General features: G+C 36.4%; 1 protein-coding gene across 4 annotated transcripts; it reads right to left on the reverse strand.

The window, feature by feature from the left end:
• Positions 1 to 1,840: 1,840 nt before the first annotated feature.
• LOC131635422 (WD repeat-containing protein 26 homolog) lies at positions 1,841 to 8,415 on the reverse strand. Of its 4 annotated transcripts, none has more exons than XM_058906042.1 (5): positions 8,130 to 8,414; positions 6,595 to 7,505; positions 3,685 to 3,786; positions 2,488 to 3,117; positions 1,841 to 2,201 (listed from the first exon to the last, which is right to left on the reverse strand). In XM_058906042.1, the coding sequence occupies exons 2-5, from the start codon at positions 7,384 to 7,386 to the stop codon at positions 1,980 to 1,982; spliced, it is 1,746 nt and encodes a 581-aa protein (XP_058762025.1). In that variant the 5' UTR covers positions 7,387 to 7,505; positions 8,130 to 8,414; the 3' UTR covers positions 1,841 to 1,979. The 4 variants fall into 4 exon arrangements, with proteins under 4 accessions (XP_058762025.1, XP_058762024.1, XP_058762026.1 ...); XM_058906041.1 differs by having other exon boundaries at positions 8,122 to 8,414; XM_058906043.1 differs by lacking the exon at positions 8,130 to 8,414 and adding an exon at positions 7,745 to 7,805.
• Positions 8,416 to 17,862: the final 9,447 nt, after the last annotated feature.

The following is a 17,862-nucleotide window of genomic DNA, read 5'->3' on the forward strand; positions in this document are numbered from 1 at the left end:
CCGCGAGCGCCCCTTCCGCCGAGGGCCCTCTCCCTCGCAGCCTTCTCCCGAGGACCCTCCTCCTCGTAGGGTTATGTCACATCCAAACCCCCCGAATAATACGGAATCCACGTAGTCCCTGAAAGACCGCGTCTCCCTTAAACTTCAGAGTGGTTAACCAGGACGGAGACCACATACTGGTCTCCGATATTTCCGCTTGGAATCCTAGCAGTCTCCTAACTGGGTCTGGACATCCAGTCCAGTAGTGAGATCTTGGCCCAGCGCTGGGGGCTATAAATACCCTCTTTCACTAGAGGGTCAGGTATTCACTTCTTCTATCCTTTACCTTGTACTTGAGCTTTGTTGCTCATCTTCTTACTTTAGCATTGGAGTACCTTGCAGGTACACCCCCCAGTTCACTGAAGATCCAATCCTTGCAGGCCTTGAAGATCCATCTGATCAGGTAAGATCAGTTACACATGAATATTATCGATTAAAATAATTATAAATAAATAAAGATAAGTCAAATTAAAATTAAAATAAAACATTTTGCACCAGTAGAAGCGAGGCGTCTTCGCCAAGTTGCTTGCACGTATAGAAGAAAGCATCTCATAACTAAATACCTGTAGAGTATGACAAGTGCAGTTGCGCCTCATCAATATCTACCACATCCATCCAAGTTCCTAAATAGTGGCAAATATTTTGCCTCTACAAGAGTAAAAGTCTTGTCGCGAAGAATGATGCATCCTAACAACATCATATATATGCTCTAGCAGCACAGTGAAATCTACTAGAAGCTCGCTGACACGCAAATATCACCTTCAACCAATTCAACCTAAAATAAGGACCCCTACAAGCACAGATCTCCTCAGCGGCCTCCTCCAAGGAAACACCCAACAGATCAATAGTTAGACTAATAGCATCGACATCAGACACATCTTATAAAAGGTCACATAACTCACCCCTACACACTATATGAAGAAGACATGAAATATCATCCAAAATAATGGTCATCTCGTCAAATGACATATGAAAGGACGATGTTTCTGAATGTCGTCTCTCTACAAAGGCTGATACTAGATTTTGATATATCCTCAACAAACTAATTCTTGGATAAAGGATAGCCCAGAGTCAGTCAACCAAGATTCTATCACCGTTAGGAGACTATGTGGAACCTATCCTATCAATTTGCTACCATGTGCAACAAGTTATTCGATGTGTGTGAATTATCAACTGGATGTCTTCGCTCCTTGTAATCTGGTTTGGGATTTGGATGGTTCAGAGATATTGGCTTGCAGGGAAGAATTTACCAGACAAAATACCAAGAGTATTATTTTCCAACAAAGCTCTATTAAGATGGACTTCATTTTATTCCATCAGGTAGTGGTGGTGTATTGTATTAACTAGGAAATTATTGATTAAATGTTCCCAACAAGTGTTGTGGCTCTACAGAAATACAGGTAGGTGGAATCATTTCAAAGAGCCCAAACTGCAACTCCAAATAAAAAGCGACTGCTTCATCAAAGTTGATAAGCTTTCAAGTACTTTTATAAGTTAAGCTCCAGCTTATATTGAAGCATATCACAAGACAGAGTAGGGAAGCAATCTAAACAAATAAAAGCTATAGCCTATAGTGTGACAATGCATGGTTGTTTGGACCTTTCGAAGAGCCTATCACTCGCATGCTCATACAACTGCTTTTAAACCAAGGAAATATTGGTTTTCCAAACTTAGGACATTCTGTTTGTTCTTGAAAAAACAGTAATTTACGAAGCTAATATAACAGACAAATAGAAAATGCACTAATCACTTAAGAATCAATTAACTAAAACTCAAGGGCAGTAAAAGACGAAGCAAAGACTTAATCGAACCATGGTTTTTTTGAGATTGCTAAAAAGTCAGATGGGCGTTACTGATTGCTAATATGAATGTCTACTGGGTATTATTTACACAGTTGCAATGATAAAAGAGAAAATAAAACTGTAAGAGTTTTCCTTCATCTAAGTTTTCCCACCATTGCAGTGATGGTTGTTGCCGTTGCTGTATGCATTTGGGCACTTCACATCCAGACGTTTTAAGCCCCATATCCGGACTGTGCGGTCATCACTGGCTGAGGCCAACATGTGGGGGTTAGCTGGATTCCAGCTCACACAGTTAACGGCTCCAGAATGTCCAGGCAATGCATCTACCAAATCCCCTGAGCTTCTGTGCCATATGTAAACCTAGCAAACATGGAAATCCAATAATCTCAAAAATGGCTTCCCGGTAGAATTTATAGAAATGATTATAAGGGGAAAGTTGATCAAAGAATACTCTAAGGGTTATGTTTAACTAAAACAACGACAGTTCACACTTTCAAAAATATTATTAGCAATTTCTTAATTTAAGACTAATCTGACAGTACTGGATGTGGTATTCGGTATTCCACACTACAATCAAACTATAACATAGACAACCTCAAGCAAAATAAACATAATGTCTTTTATAGACTACCAATTAGATTAATACCTGTGAATCCTCACTTCCACTAGCAATAAATGATTGCTCGTGCCCACCAAAGCAAGACCTAATGATAAACCGGGAGCGTTTGTGACTTTTATATTTGCTCACAAGCTTAGGATCACCTTCTATATTCCAAAGATGTATTTCTTGGTTCAAAAGACTAACCAGCAAGAATCTACTATCCTTTGACAGAGAGAATGAAGTTATCACCTGATCCTCTTCAATAAATCTCTCATGCTTCGTTTCTTTATTGAAGAACATTATTGTGTTCTCTTTACAAATACTAAGAAGATGTTCCCCATCACCAGTTATTTCCAAATCAGAAATCTTGAGGGTTTTTTGTCCTGTCCAACACTCCACTTCTGTCCCATCTAATTCCCACATGCATATGCTCTTGTCACTGAGACCAGAAAGTACATACTTCCCACAAGGAAACCATGCACAGGAGATAAAGCCGGAACCATTCTTTTCATAAACTTGCAGGCACTCACCCGTAATGACATCCCAACGCCTAACAGCTTCCTCCTCTCCACATGTTAGAAGCTCCTGGCCATTAGGACTCCATGAAACAGATGAAACAGGGTTTTGGTGACCAATTAGTCTATGCTTCATTGACAGTCCACCATCGGTAGCAACCTATAGAAGTACGGCCAAAAAAAACCAAAAGAGTGAAACCCAGTATCATAGCATTAAGTAATAATCTATGTCCAAGCAAAAAAAAACACTTAATTCCTAAAAGCAGATCATTAATTTGGATCCTCTCCCACAACATTTCTACATCCCTCTACGTCATCTCATTTCTACCTATCTCTCAATTATTTTCTCTCTCCTAATCACATCATCATCTTTTCCTATCTTCTCTTTGCTTTCACTCACTTTTTTTTTTGCTGGATAAATGATGCATGTGAGAGATGATTTATAACACGGCCACATCATAAAGAGGGTTGTGGTCTTTTACTATTTTTAAATAAACCATGAACTGAATAAAAAAGTAAAGAAAAGGCAGCATGGAATTGGACACTGTTGGAACAGGGATTATGATATTGCTAACTGCAGATATCCTTTGTAACTGAGAAAGAAAATGTTCAAGTATTATGGCAAATTGGGTTATATGACGCGAATAACAACTTACAATTGGTCTCTGCATTTAGGATCTGATGTTTAAAACAGAACAGAAGCATATATTTCATCATCAGATATTACCTCCCAAATGATTGCAGTTCGATCTTTTGATGCTGTGGCTAAATATTTCCCATCATGTGAAAATTGTACAAACCATACTTCATCATTATGGGCATCTAATATCTGCCAGACATGTGATGGATAAGAAAATAGCATCAGAACAGATATACTGCCCATCCTATAGAAAGAAATGCATGATTGTCATGGTTAAACATGTTCAATGTTTAATAGCGATCAAAGAATACCATATAGACCATGCACATATCTAACAGTCAAAAAACATACTCCCTCTGTCCCTAAATATAAGCACCCCCATTTGACAAAATTTGTCCCCAAATATAAGCCCCTTTTCAAATTACAAGATACATTTATTGCATCTTTTCCAAATAAACCCCTTATGCATCTTAGAATATGAAAAGTCAAAATTAACTGCTATACAAATATAAAAGGATATTTTAGGTAAGACAATACATAAATAGACATGTTAATTACACTGACAACTTTTTTAGTAAGAGTGAAATATGCAATGGGGACTTATATTTAAGGATGGAGGGAGTATATCATAATGATCTTGGTCTATAGAAATGTACAACTACAGTATGAAGAGTAGACAACGAGTTAGAGATAGAGAGACTATGAAAAACCATGCATCAAACCATGTCACACCTACTCTTATAAACAAGGACTGAAGTGAGTATCCTCCACTCACCCAGAATTGTCTTACACGTTAAAGTCTGGGCAAACAATCTTATGATCATCTTATGCCTTTTTCTTCTATAATCTTGCATGCCTCAATAAGTGAATTATCTAGTCTAACTTCTGTCACTCACTATTCATCCTTGATAGCAAACCAAAACAAAGAATACTATAAATGGTATAACTGACTAGAAAACTACATGTTCTATTGCTTCTTTTTTCCGCTTCTTGGGTTCAAAATTAGCATCTGAAAGAATAAACCTAAATGAAAAATTCCAATTAAGGAGACATTCATCTCAAGTTGGTAGCTCAGTTGGTAAGATGAGACGTTGAAGGAATTCTAACCAGAAGATTAGGATTCAATCTCTGGAATCTAATATAACTACATTTACTAACATTTGCCTATGAAGAAAAAAAAACAGCTAACAGAAATTCTATGATTCCAATGTATCTTCAAATTTTTTATTTTAAGATTTTGGTATGTTAATATTAAGGAGATTCGGAAGTTTTAATTTTAAATTTTGATAGTCTGTTGTTAATGTCTTTTAGTTAAGGATTGAGTTTGGTTTTGGATAGGTCAGGCTCCTGTCCTACAAAATCCTTAAATGCTCATTAGAGTCACACTGATTCATCACTCCAGCTAGAAAACAAGATAAGAATTATTTATTTATGTACACTATCCAGACTCAAATATAAGCAAAAGTACACTCACACTTACTGAGAATGATAGTTTCAGTCCATTTAATTTGCTTGATATGATGTCAAAAAGAAAATATATTTACTAGCCTACCCCTAATTATAAATGGTCATCTCCGTGCAACATTAAGGAATTAAGGATTGGTTTGGAAACTCTTATTATGATTTTTGAGGCTTTATCATTCTTCATGATCTTCTTCACATTTATGACCTTTTCCTCATAATTATTTCTTGTTTCCTTTTTCAGTAAAAGTTGTTAATAATTAGTTATGTTTTAAAAAAACTTGTTAAAACATATCACTAGATTTCAATTGGACTCACAGACCAGTCACCATTGCCAGATTGAAACCTGTGATTAAATCTGGGTCAGTGTTGTCATTTACGGATAGCTGAAATAGCATATTGTTGAAATTGCAGTATGCATTAGTGATATAACGCCGCTATAGCGGCTATTTGACAACATTTTGTACTAAATAGCATATAGTAGAACAATAGCTGTATAGTGCGCCTATATAGCAGCTATTTAACAATAATGATCTGGGTGGGAGTGTTGTGCCAGTCTTAAATCATGTGAATTACATGAATATCAGAACTAGGAATGACGAACCACACATGGAACTCCTCTAATGACAAAAGGATGTGATTTTCACATCAAAAAACTGTCCTGAGCATCCAGGGTGCATGTAGATCATCCATAAGTATTGGCCCACGTGATGATTTGCCTTCTTCACGAAGCAGTAGCTTAAAGTTTTAGAATAAAACATGGCAATAATGCGTATGATTGTGACACACAAAATAAACGTGAAACTATTTCAACTAGAGCAACAGACTCTATTTTTACAAATATTGAAGTCAATAAGTACAAATGGAAACAAGGGACGGAAACGCACAGGTTGGGTACTGAAACAATAGGTCCACAATAAGAAGAGGGCTTCAAAAGAGGAGATAACCAACAAGACAAGAGACAAGTAATTTTGATCTTTTACTATTTACAGGTATTGGCAAATTGCCGCATTAAATATTCACAAAATCTATTACTTCAAAACATCCTTTAATAATTTAGTACATCTATCAAATGTAAAAAGATGGCAGAATATATAGTAGTGGAAAGTAAACTAAATTAAACTGCGATGGAAGGTGCATATGTTTTGGCTTCTATAGACTTCTAGACAAGAACAAGAACTTAGAATCTTTCGCCCAACACAATGCTGAGCCTGACTGTGTAAGCTTATCAGAAAACAGCAGAGAATAATTTAGCCATTATTCAATACATATATTACTGACTCTAATACAAGGAAAGACAAACTATATACTAGCCTCTTATCATATAACCCCTTCAGAAGAAAAGAAGTAAAGGATCAAGACAGTTCTAGCATGCAAAAAGCAAACAATAAAAATGATATTTTGCCACTACCTATAACAAGTCAACAATGAAGAGTTTGCATTGCAGACAGTTACAATGAAGTTAAGAAGTAGAACGGTCAAATATAAATATTGCCATATAAACCTAAACATCTTTTGAACATATCATTTTCTAACCTGTAATGTTCTAGATGGTATCTGAGTTTTTCCACAGTGGTGATCTGAATATAATGACATCTCCTTATCCAATATATTGTGAAATGAGCAAGCTTCTCGTTGCAAGATGATGGCTTGTTCAACTAGATGTTCCAATCTTTTCTCAGGTATCATTACAGTCGGAGGAATCAGTTTCTGTAGTTTCTCCAGCAGTTTCAACCGAGTCCTCGCCCTTATAAAATCTTGGATAGAAGAACCATCTTGGCCATACGGAGACACTATACAGGAAGAAAGTTCGCGAATTCTAGTACTATCAACACAAATTTGTGTAATCTCAGTCCTCAATGTATTCAATGCATCCATGACCTTATCCCCATTAAGAAGCTCAAAAAATTTCTGCTCCAATATTAAAAATGAGGCATCCCGAACAATGCTTTCATCTTCTAGACCAATTTCTTTCAATGTGGCTACACTTTCCTCCCAATCACCATCATGTATTTGTTGCTTAAACAGATTTACCACAGACGAATTCAAACGAATGCCAGATTCCTCTTCCAGGTTTTCCCCACTCTTTTCGTACCCAAGAGAATATAATGCCTTTGTGATTATCCTTACAAACTCCTCCCTGTTTATAATCCCTTTTGAACCAACAACTTTATCGTCCCCTTCATTTGACAGGGGCCGAGCCATCGAGCCACTTGAAGATCCTACAACGCACTCCACAGAAGACGAACAGTTAGAAAGACTAAAAAATCCTTTAGCTGACAATTTCGTTCTTTTTAAAGCTGGTTCTTCATCTTCCACACCTCCCATGAAAAACACACCTCAGCCCATATATAATAATTTTCCAGCAGTCAACAAAAAGACAGTACACGGCAAGAATATAACAACCAACAACAAAATGCCTCCGAAAATAGCCAAGACAAAAATTTCTGCACAAGAAAATCACAGAAACAGCAATAATAAATAACCAAATACCATATAACTCAATAAAGAAACATCACAAGAAACCTATCTTTGGTATATCATAACGTGACCGCAAAAACGGCCGCAACAAAACGGTTTCGGTAAGTGCCGATACTAATACCGTTATCATGGTTTTTTATATTAAAGAACAAATTATGGTTAATTCACACCGCGACAACAGCAATCAGTGTCGCGACACCTGTACCGATCGAAATCACCAAAGCCTTTACGCGACGGCGACACGCTCGTGTTGATGCAAAGAATCTTTACTCATTTCAATCCAAATTACTCCTATAATCATATGATTTTGTAAGTGCAAAATTCACACCTAAAGTATATCAAAATTAAACTCAACTTATTATAACCAGAAAAATCAAACTAGTCAAATTGAACTGATTTAGCGTCAGAACACATAACACTTGCACCAGAAATTCAATCCCTAAATAACGATATCAAAATCGAGAGCAAGAAAATCAACTTTCTAAGGTAACAAACAAGAATCAGAAGTTCATAACAGAAAATCGGAATCCACAGATCCAGGAACAGCATAAGAACGAGAAGGAGAAGAAGAAAATGACTCACCGACTTACCGGACAAGCAAGAGCGAGGATCTGAAGTTCGCCGGAATCCGATGAGCGATCGCTTTTGAGCACCGCCGATTACTTTTGCTTGTTCTTTCTTTGGCCTGTAACCGATTTCTATCTTTCTTTCTTTGTGCAGTTACCGAAGCAGAAGAAAGGGATTGGATGAAATGGATATGTGAATATATTTATAGAGAGAAAATTTTCATCAATTATTCTACTCGGTTTCTCTTTTCTTTTTCTAATTTTTCTTTTCTTTCTATAATCTACATTGGCTTCCACATCTCTCTTCCTCTCACCACACCACCTCACCTATTTTTCTTTTTCTTTTCTTGGTTTCACCTCTTTGCTATTGCTTAAATTTTACTTTGGTTTTTTTTATATTTCTAATTTTGTTTTTAGCCTATTAGGGGTACTTAAGCTCAATGTAAAAATGGACCATCACTAAAAAAATAAGAGAAATTGCTATCCAAATAAAACTTAACTTAAATACAACAGAGGAACTTTGCAGAATTCGTAGAAGTTGTATTTGGTATAAGAAATATCCCTAATAAATGACCATTTTCAAGCTATTGCTTTAATGTCTCAAATAATGTCTGGAATAGAGCAAACTTCATTGTTGAAAATCAATCTTTTTCTTACCTTCCATAAGGACCAACAAATAGCTAACCAAACAATTCTTTCGTTGCCACTTCTAACTTTCTTCTTCTTGAAGAATTTGAACCACTTAAAAAAATGTTCCTGATATTATACTCCAACCTAGAAATAAACCCAATCACGACGCAACCCGACTCCAAACCTCCCTCGATACGGTACAAGAAAATATGAGGTGAAACAAAGATTCATTTGAATCTTCACACGAGGAACAAACTAGTTCAGAAGGAAAGTGAATAATACCTCTTAAAAGCATAATGTTCTTCGTCGCAATTCTGTCTAGGAATGCACGCCAACCAAAAGCCTTGATCTAGAACGGGTCCGCCACTTTCCATAACAACCTGAAGACTAACTCATCCCTACTGTCAGAGTGAGACTCCTACTACTGAAAAACCAGTAAATTATAGCCGTTGCAGACAGTGTAACCAACCGCGGCTTTCGGACACCAAACCATTAAATTCGGACCACCTCTAACATCTACGCTACCAAGGGACTGTCGCAGAATCTTCAATACGGCAGCAACCTCTGAATGAAGCATCTCAGGGTTTCCGAAATCCCCCCACACCCAGCCGCCTGCCTGCCTGTTTCCGAAATTAGCCACAGTCGCAAATTTTTCCATGTGAACAACATACAAATCTGGAAAGGCATCCCTGATGATACCGATATGATTCCAATTATTAAACCAAAATAGAGAATTTGCCCCGTCTCCCAAACTAATACAGAAATTATTGAATAAAATTCTATCTTGATTTTTCTAAACTAAATTCAAGATATCCTTCCACCAAACCGACCCTTTACCACCACTATTAGCACATGTTGTCGACCGAAGTGGAAGTTTAACGAACTGTATCTAGCCCTTAAAACATTGAGCCACAAAGAATCTTCGCCTCTACTAATTCTCCAAATTTACTTGAATATCAACGCTTTATTAAACTCTGCGACTTTCTTTACTCCCAAACCACCATTACCCAATGGCTCGCACACCTTGTCTCATCCAGCCTAATGAATATGTCTCCTATCTTTCATTCCCCCCGAAAGAAATCTTCTATAACACCTCAGAATTTCATTATTTAATTTAATTGGAATTTAAATTAATTATTTGGAATTAATTGGAATTTTGGTGAATTGATTGGAGGAATTATGAAAATAATGGTATTAGGCCAGTGTCGTGTTTAGTAAAGGGGGGTGTTAATTGTTAGGCCTTTTACTAAAGTTGAATGTTATTTTCATAAAATAAGGAATCTGAGAAAAGAAGGAAAATAGAATCCAAAAGGAGAAGAAGAGAAACCTAGAAGGTGAAAGAGCAAGGAAGAGGAGAAGAGCATTCAAGAGCAATTGACTAAGGTAAGGGGTGATAATCCTTTTAGCCTATATTATCATTTTAATGATGATAGGATTGATTTTGTATAATTCTTGTCTCAATTGGATGTTTTAGGTTTTGGGATTTTTGGGGTTTTGGAAGTTTTAGAACATTTGAGTGATTTGGTGAAATTGAATGATTATGGAACTTGTATAATGTTAAATGACCCCTAATAAGTGTTATAATTGTGTTAGAATATGTGAATTGGTGTTGTTTTGAGATGCTAAGCGTTTTGGTGCGATTGGGTTTGAATTGGGAAGAGAAGAGCGCCAAAATCGCACAGCAAAATGTTGTTTCTGGTGCGGAGCGCCGGGCGGACGAATCGATTCGCCGAGCGAGTGTGCGCCTACACATGTCCATCGGGTGAGGGGTAGCAAGCTACTGCCATGGAGCGTCGGGCGAATGAGCCCAGTTTTGCAAAATTGTAAGTTTCGTATCTTTTAAACCGTATGTCAGTTTTAAGCATCGTTTTGAGTGTTGTAAAGCAACTGAAATATTTTATATGATAAAATGATGAGACGGGCTATAGCTCGATTTTATTTTGAAAATTTTAATTTATTCGTTATGGTGAGTTATACATTGTGTGCATAGGTTGATAAATGTGACAATGTGATGATGTGGTGATATGGTGAATATATGATTGTGATATTGAGTTTGACTATATATGATTTGATTGTTGAATGATGCTGAGACATGAACATACTGAGTTCAGTGTTGATATCTGTGAGTTATATTGAGATGAAATTGTTCATCGTATCGGTGATGATGGTGAGTATGTTATATGTTGTGCATGCATTCATAATCATTTTTGGTGGTTGAATCCCAATGACGTTTGGATCAGTGGAGACATAATTCCCATTATATGGAATTAGTGTTGGCAGGGCCGTATCCCGGTGATGTTTGGATCGGTTAGATGGTTTAGTCCCATGACGATTGGTACCACATGCATAGAGTCGTTGCATTTGCATATGTACTGCTGTAACATGATTGGAAGATTTCCAGTATTATTCCCTGGTGATGTGATTGATTGTATTTTGTGTTGTTGGAGGATATTTTCTGAAAATCTAAATATATTGCAGTTGGGTGAATGATATGCTTATGATGTTTTGTCGTTATGAACTTATAATATAGTTTAATTGTGATATGTCTCACCCTTACTGTTGACCAATTTTAGATTGAGGAGTAGCAACATTTGAGCTTGGTGAGGATAGCTTATAGGCTAGTCCATTAGTTTCACATCGGTGTCATGCTCTGATCTTGTAACACTGGGGAACGCTAGTTTTAGATTTGATTATTATACTCTCATTTTTATTGGTTTTCGGATTATGTTTAATTGGTTTGTGAATCGGTGATTTGGTATTGACCATTGAGGTTTTATGTTATTCTGTTTTTAAATTATTTCCGCTGTGTTGAATATGGTTTACTGAATAATAGCATTATGTTCCTCGTGAAAGCATGACAATCGATTTGATATTTTGTTCTTTTGAATTGTGACATCCTTGTTTCATGATTACTCTGGATTTTATATTATATTCCGCGGGGGTTTAGAAGGGTGTTACATCTTCTATGTATCTTCATAATTTCTTAACAAATCGTCACAGGAGCTTTGAAGAACAACAACTAAAAAATTGAAACACTATAGAGAACTAACTTTAATAAAGTAATTCTCCCGCTGAAGTTGGGAAATCTACCTGTCCAACAAAAGTGTCTTGATTTCAGCTTGTTAATCAATGGTTTCCAAGAAGAAATACGCCTCAAATTAATTCCAATTTGGATGCCGAGGAAAGTGAATAAGCTAATTTCCACCTCACAGGCTAAAAAATTGGTTTGCCAGGATGAAATGAGGGTCCAAATTAAATCCTATTAACTTTCTCTTATGAAAATTCACTCCCAAATCGGAAACAAGTTCGAATCCTCTAAGACCCATTTTGAGAGCCCACATGTGTTTCTAACCACCATTTCCCAACAGCAAAGTGTCATCTGCGAACTGCAGAATGTCAACGGAACAAGAACCCTTCATATTAAAACCAGAGAAATCTCCTAAATCATTCGCCTTCCTAACCAATCCTGCCAAACCTTCCGCTACTAAAACAAATAAGAATAAAGATATCAGGCCTCATTGCCTTAACCCCTCCCAACGGGAAACTCCTTCGTCGGACTTGCGTTTACCAACACTGACATATAACTACAAAAAATTGTCCCCTCCATCCATTTCATCCACCTCTCCCTGAATCCCATCCTAATCATAATGTACTTCATATAATTCCAACTCACCTTATCATATGCTTTCTCAAAGTCTACCTTGGAAAGCAAGCATTCCCTCCTTTCCTTACTTTCCAAATTGACAACTTCGTTAACAATAAGAACACCATCCATCATTTTCCTTCCAGGAACAAACACACTTTGGCACAGCAAAACCAAGATATCCAACACTTTCTTCAACCTAGTCGCTAACAATTTCAAAATTGCCTTATATAAGCAACCAAAAAAGACATATGGGCTTATAATCATCGAGACCCTACGAATTCGATGTCTTAGGAATCAAAATGAGAGAAGATGAAGAAATAGCTTTAGAAATAACTCCTATAGAGTGAAATTAATTAAACAGATTCATGATATTCATCTTTAAAAAGTTCCAACATTTACGAATAAAGAAGAAGTTAAACTCGTCCGACCCTGAACTTTTGGAACCTTTGCAACCCAAAAATCCCTTTAACTTCCTCTTCCGTAAATAACGCTTCAAGAGACCCGCTCACCTCCGCCGTAAACTTCTTAAAGGTCTGTAGCGGGGAAAAATCTGATATCGAAGCCATGGGATTGACTCGAATCAATATTCCGTTTGAAATCGCCACCGCGCTTTATTTTTTCAAAGGAAAAGGGAAAAGAACGTAAAACCCAAAGTTTTGTTTTTAAAACAAGAAAGAGATCTCAGGTACGGGTGTTAATTATATAAGGGGAAGGTTTTAAGCACCCCTCATATCAGTGGTATTCCACAGGAACCTTTTTGAAAATCTGTGTTGTGTGTGTGCTAAAAAAAAGGGTTTGTTTTATTTTTAAAATAAGCTCGGCAAAGCGTTTAGCTTTGGGCCTACATACCTCCTCGGTGCAATGGAGAAGTCAGAGCTAATGTAGTTCCACTTTTTGGGAAAACATTTTTAAAAATGAATAAACACTTTATCGTCATTGGAGAGAAATACTCAGCCATTGATCTTGAGCATGAGAACAAACGAGTTCTTTGCATCGCTAATGAAAGAAGGGCTCCAACTCGGATAAAATCGACGAGTATGCCACTAGCTCTCTCACGCGGAAAAGATCTCATTATATCAATCAATTTCAACATCGTGGGGTATAACCACTCGTTTCGACGATTAACGGTGTCTAAACTTTTGAAGAAAAGCCACTAAGGGCAAAAGATATTTTTTGAGAAAAGGTTTTGAAAAGGATTGCAAACATAAGAAGGTTTTTGAAAAAGGGAGAAGATTTTGAAAATTTAAGAATGGGAGGAGATGAAGAGGCTATCCTATTGCGTAAAATAAAAGCTAAGGAAAGAAACGGTCTAACCGAAATAAGAAGTCAACACTTGACATTATGAGTCAAGGTAGATTTCCCATCCTTTGGACTTATCAATACCAACACATTAACACTTGGGGGATCCAGATGAACTTATTGTCTTAGCACCACTTTTCATTAAGCACATTAAGATTCTGACGAAAATCGGGCAGAGTAACGGCTGTTTTCGGGTAAAATCCTTATCTCAATGCCTTGGAATTAACCATCAAGGGCTTTCAAGGAAATACCTGCACATACAAACAGACAACAATCCAATGCCAGACAGACAGAATAACAGCAGAGTAATAACAGAATAAGAGTCCAGAGGCACTAGGTCCATAAGTCCGAATCTCCAAAATGCTAGGGATAGTAACCAATAGTCCAAAGAGAGCCTTATGTGTTTTTTAGATTTTGGTTGTTTATTAGTGTTTTAGCATAAAAGTAAAGTATGGTCCAAGTGGACAAAAGGAAAATAGCGGAAGCATAAACATATGTCCAAGTGGACAAAGAGAAAATAGCGGAATTATAAACGTCCAAATGGACAAAGAGAAAATGGCGGAATGTAAATATGATGAAATGATAAAATAAAGCGATAAAGCGAGAAATATAAAGAGCGGTATAATAAATGGCGGAAATTAAAGTTAGTTGTTATATGTTAAAGATATCCATCTTGAAACTTGTCAAGTATGTTATCAAAGTTAGTAATGAAGATCGATGGTGAGTGAATGATGTACTCGGATTTAAATTCAATGGAGGTTTATCAGAAGCTTGATAAAAATCATAGCGACTACACGATAAATACCTCCACAAGTCTTAAATCACCGCATACAATTCTCTTCCATATTTGATCTTTTATCGAGTCGGGACAAATGTAGGAGAACTCTCCATGTATCAAGATCATCAATCAAAAGAAATAAGAAGGAGAAGAAGAAATGATCTAGCCTTTATCAAGAATCCATAGAATTCTCAAGATATCAAGACCTTCATCGATCAAGAGAAAATAAGATGAAAAAGATAAGAATGAAAACAAATTGATCTAGTCTTTATCACGAATCCATAGAATTCTCAAGATATTAAGACTTTCATCGATCAAAAGGAAATAAGATGAAAAGATAAGAATGAAAACAAATTGATCTAGTCTTCATCAAGAATCCATAGAATTCTCGAGATATTAAGACTTTCATCGATCAAAAGGAAATAAGATGAAAAGATAAGAATGAAAACAAATTGATCTAGTCTTCATCAAGAATCCATAGAATTCTCAAGATATTAAGACTTTCATCGATCAAAAGAAAAATAAGATGAAAATAAGAATGAAAACACAAAAGATAATCAACTCACACTATCATTAATATCATTCATCCATCTTGGTGGATTAGGTCATTTCAAACCTATCAACACCCTAGATCCAATGATATTAATGAAATGTAGGAAGAAGGAAGCCAAAACAAGCACAAAAAAGGCAAAAAACCACATTCTGCCTGCTGGAAATCGATTTCATGCAGGGGGAAATCGATTTCCATAGTGCAGTTTTCAAAAAAACAAGTTACGTTCAGCAGGAAATCGATTTCAGCCTTAAGGAAATCGATTTCCTCAGTGTAAATTTCAGCAAAAACAGCATTTAAAGGCATGAAACTTGATTTGAACAAATATACAAACACCTTATGATCACACATCAACTTGAGCACGAATTTTCCATCAAATTACTATCAATTAGCACCAATATAGCATCAAAGATGCATCACACACAAGCACAAAGGAATCACATTATGATAGATGAAAAAGGATGATGAAAATTACCAAATCTTGAACAAAACTTAGATCTACTTCAAGAATCACCAACACAAATCTTGATCTCTCAACAATTGAAGAAAAAAGAGTGAAATGGATGGTGGCTTAGCTCAAAATTTGTGAGGTTCAAGATGTGACTCACAAATTTTATGAAGGAAAAAGAGCTTTGGTGAATTTTGGTAAGGATGAGGAGAGAAATTGCAAGGGATTTGTTGGCTCTCAAAGCTTGAGAAATGAGAGAGTAGTGGGCTCTATTTATAGGATGAGAGCAAGAGTAGTGGTAGTTTGGTCTTTTTGCATTTGGTAATTAGCTTGTGTTTAATTGGTGATTAAAGTGGCATTTAAATGGTAAAAAGTGGTAAAATGGGGTTTAAGTGGGTTTAATGAAGAGAATTATTTTGATGAGGTGGAAAATTGGTAAAATGACAAAAATGGTCAAAGAAAATTGGTGCCAAAATCAAATCAAGCTTCCCTCTCTATTTTTTTTGAATTTCGCCTGAAGGAAATCGATTTCCCCAGGAGTGAAATCGATTTCACTCTGTTCCAGAAGAGAATTTGGCGCAAAATACACTAGGGAAATCGATTTACCCAAGAGGGAAATCGATTTCATGCTGTCCAGAATGTGATTTTGTTGAAGATTGCTGCAGGGAAATCGATTTACCCAGTAGGGAAATCGATTTCATCAGTCAAAAACTTGAAAAATGCCTTGTTTATTGCATGTCTTGGCTTGGTACCTACAAAACAAAAGCCTACAAAGAAACAAAGCAATGTTTTTGGTATTTGGGTTAGTATAATATGTATACAAGATAAACAATCATTGGTGCTTGATGGTCCCTCTTATTGATGAGGTGAGTGCAACACCATAAACAAAACTTCCAAGTGAAGCTCTTGATTAGTGATTGGGAGATGAATGATATAGGATCTTAGGGTCAAAAATTGGGGTATATATGACAAGGTCTATTCGAATCCGATTTCAAAAACTTCTCACTAAAATGTCTCTTTAACTTCTTCTTTTACTTCATCCATTGTTTCCAACATACCATGAGTAGATACTAATGAACCTAAGAAATTCCGTCTTCGTCTTTCTTTCATAATACAGTGGAAATATCTACTATTAGAATTCCCTTCACAATCCCATTTCAATTTGGATTTTTGGAACATCACATTCTCCTTAATGCGAAGTCTCAACCACAACCTACTAAAACTTTCACTTCTTTTAGCCAACACTTCTTTAATTTCACTTTCCGCACATCTCCCCAACAACTCGTCAGCTTCATTGATAACAATTCTATCCCCTTCTACCTCTAAATCCACCTCTCCGAACACCTATAAATTCCATCTCCTTAGAACCACCTTCAGTAACCTCAGTTTTTCTTTCAAAATAAAACCAGCCTTTCCACGAAATCTCAAACACGGCCATTCCTTCTCAACAAACAGTAAGAAATCCTTGTTGTCAAACCACGCGTTCAAAACCTTGAAAGGTTTTGGCCCCCCAGTTGGATATGAATGAAGATTATCTCACACAAAAAATTACAAAGATTTTATATTAATGACACTTTTTTACTCTAAATTTTTCTTTATTATATTTAAATTAATTACACTCGTAAGTAATACACTATGATTTTACTATTGAAAATTTAAAGGATTTTTTAAAAAATCAATTCTCATACCATAACAATTTTAATGAGCGTTTCTTAACTAAACGGTTAAATCATAAATTAAAAATGAAATTGATCGTCTTTAAGGGTTCTACCAATACTTTTTTTTTTGACAAACATAAAATTAACTCATATTATTAATCAACAAAGATTCAATACAAGGAGGATTTGTGTAAAATAAACTACGCCTAGTCCAAGAATCGGCCGCCTTAGCTAACGTATGAGCAACCGAATTCGCTTGGCGTTTTACAAACTTTACCTCAAAGTTAGGAAAAGAAGACAACAAAGACTTAATAGAAGAAATAATATAACTAAACTCGGAAATACCATTGTGATTGGAGCGGATGGCTTGTGTCACACTTTGGCAATCAATCTCAAAGATAACATGATCCAATTGTAAATCTATGACATTAAGGATAGCCTCCTTGAGGGCCAAAGCTTCCATCTCAAGAATAGGAAAAAGACCGAAATCCCACGCTGTACCTGCTACCACAAAAGAACCCAAATGATTCCTCACACACCAGCCCCGATTCGAAGTACCACGGGAAATATTAAAACCAGCGTCAACATTACACTTTACGATTCCAACCCCCGGTGGGCTCCACGACGTGCTTGCATGTTGGTTATTCACCCGACCGTCCTTCTCTTGAGCCAAATGCCACTCTTGCCAACTAGATAAAGCATGTAACCCAAGTCTAGAAAAATTGTCACTCTCATTATTCCAAATCAG

Source organism: Vicia villosa, unplaced genomic scaffold (assembly GCF_029867415.1).
Source record: "Vicia villosa cultivar HV-30 ecotype Madison, WI unplaced genomic scaffold, Vvil1.0 ctg.001480F_1_1, whole genome shotgun sequence".
NCBI classification, from domain to species: domain Eukaryota; kingdom Viridiplantae; phylum Streptophyta; class Magnoliopsida; order Fabales; family Fabaceae; genus Vicia; species Vicia villosa.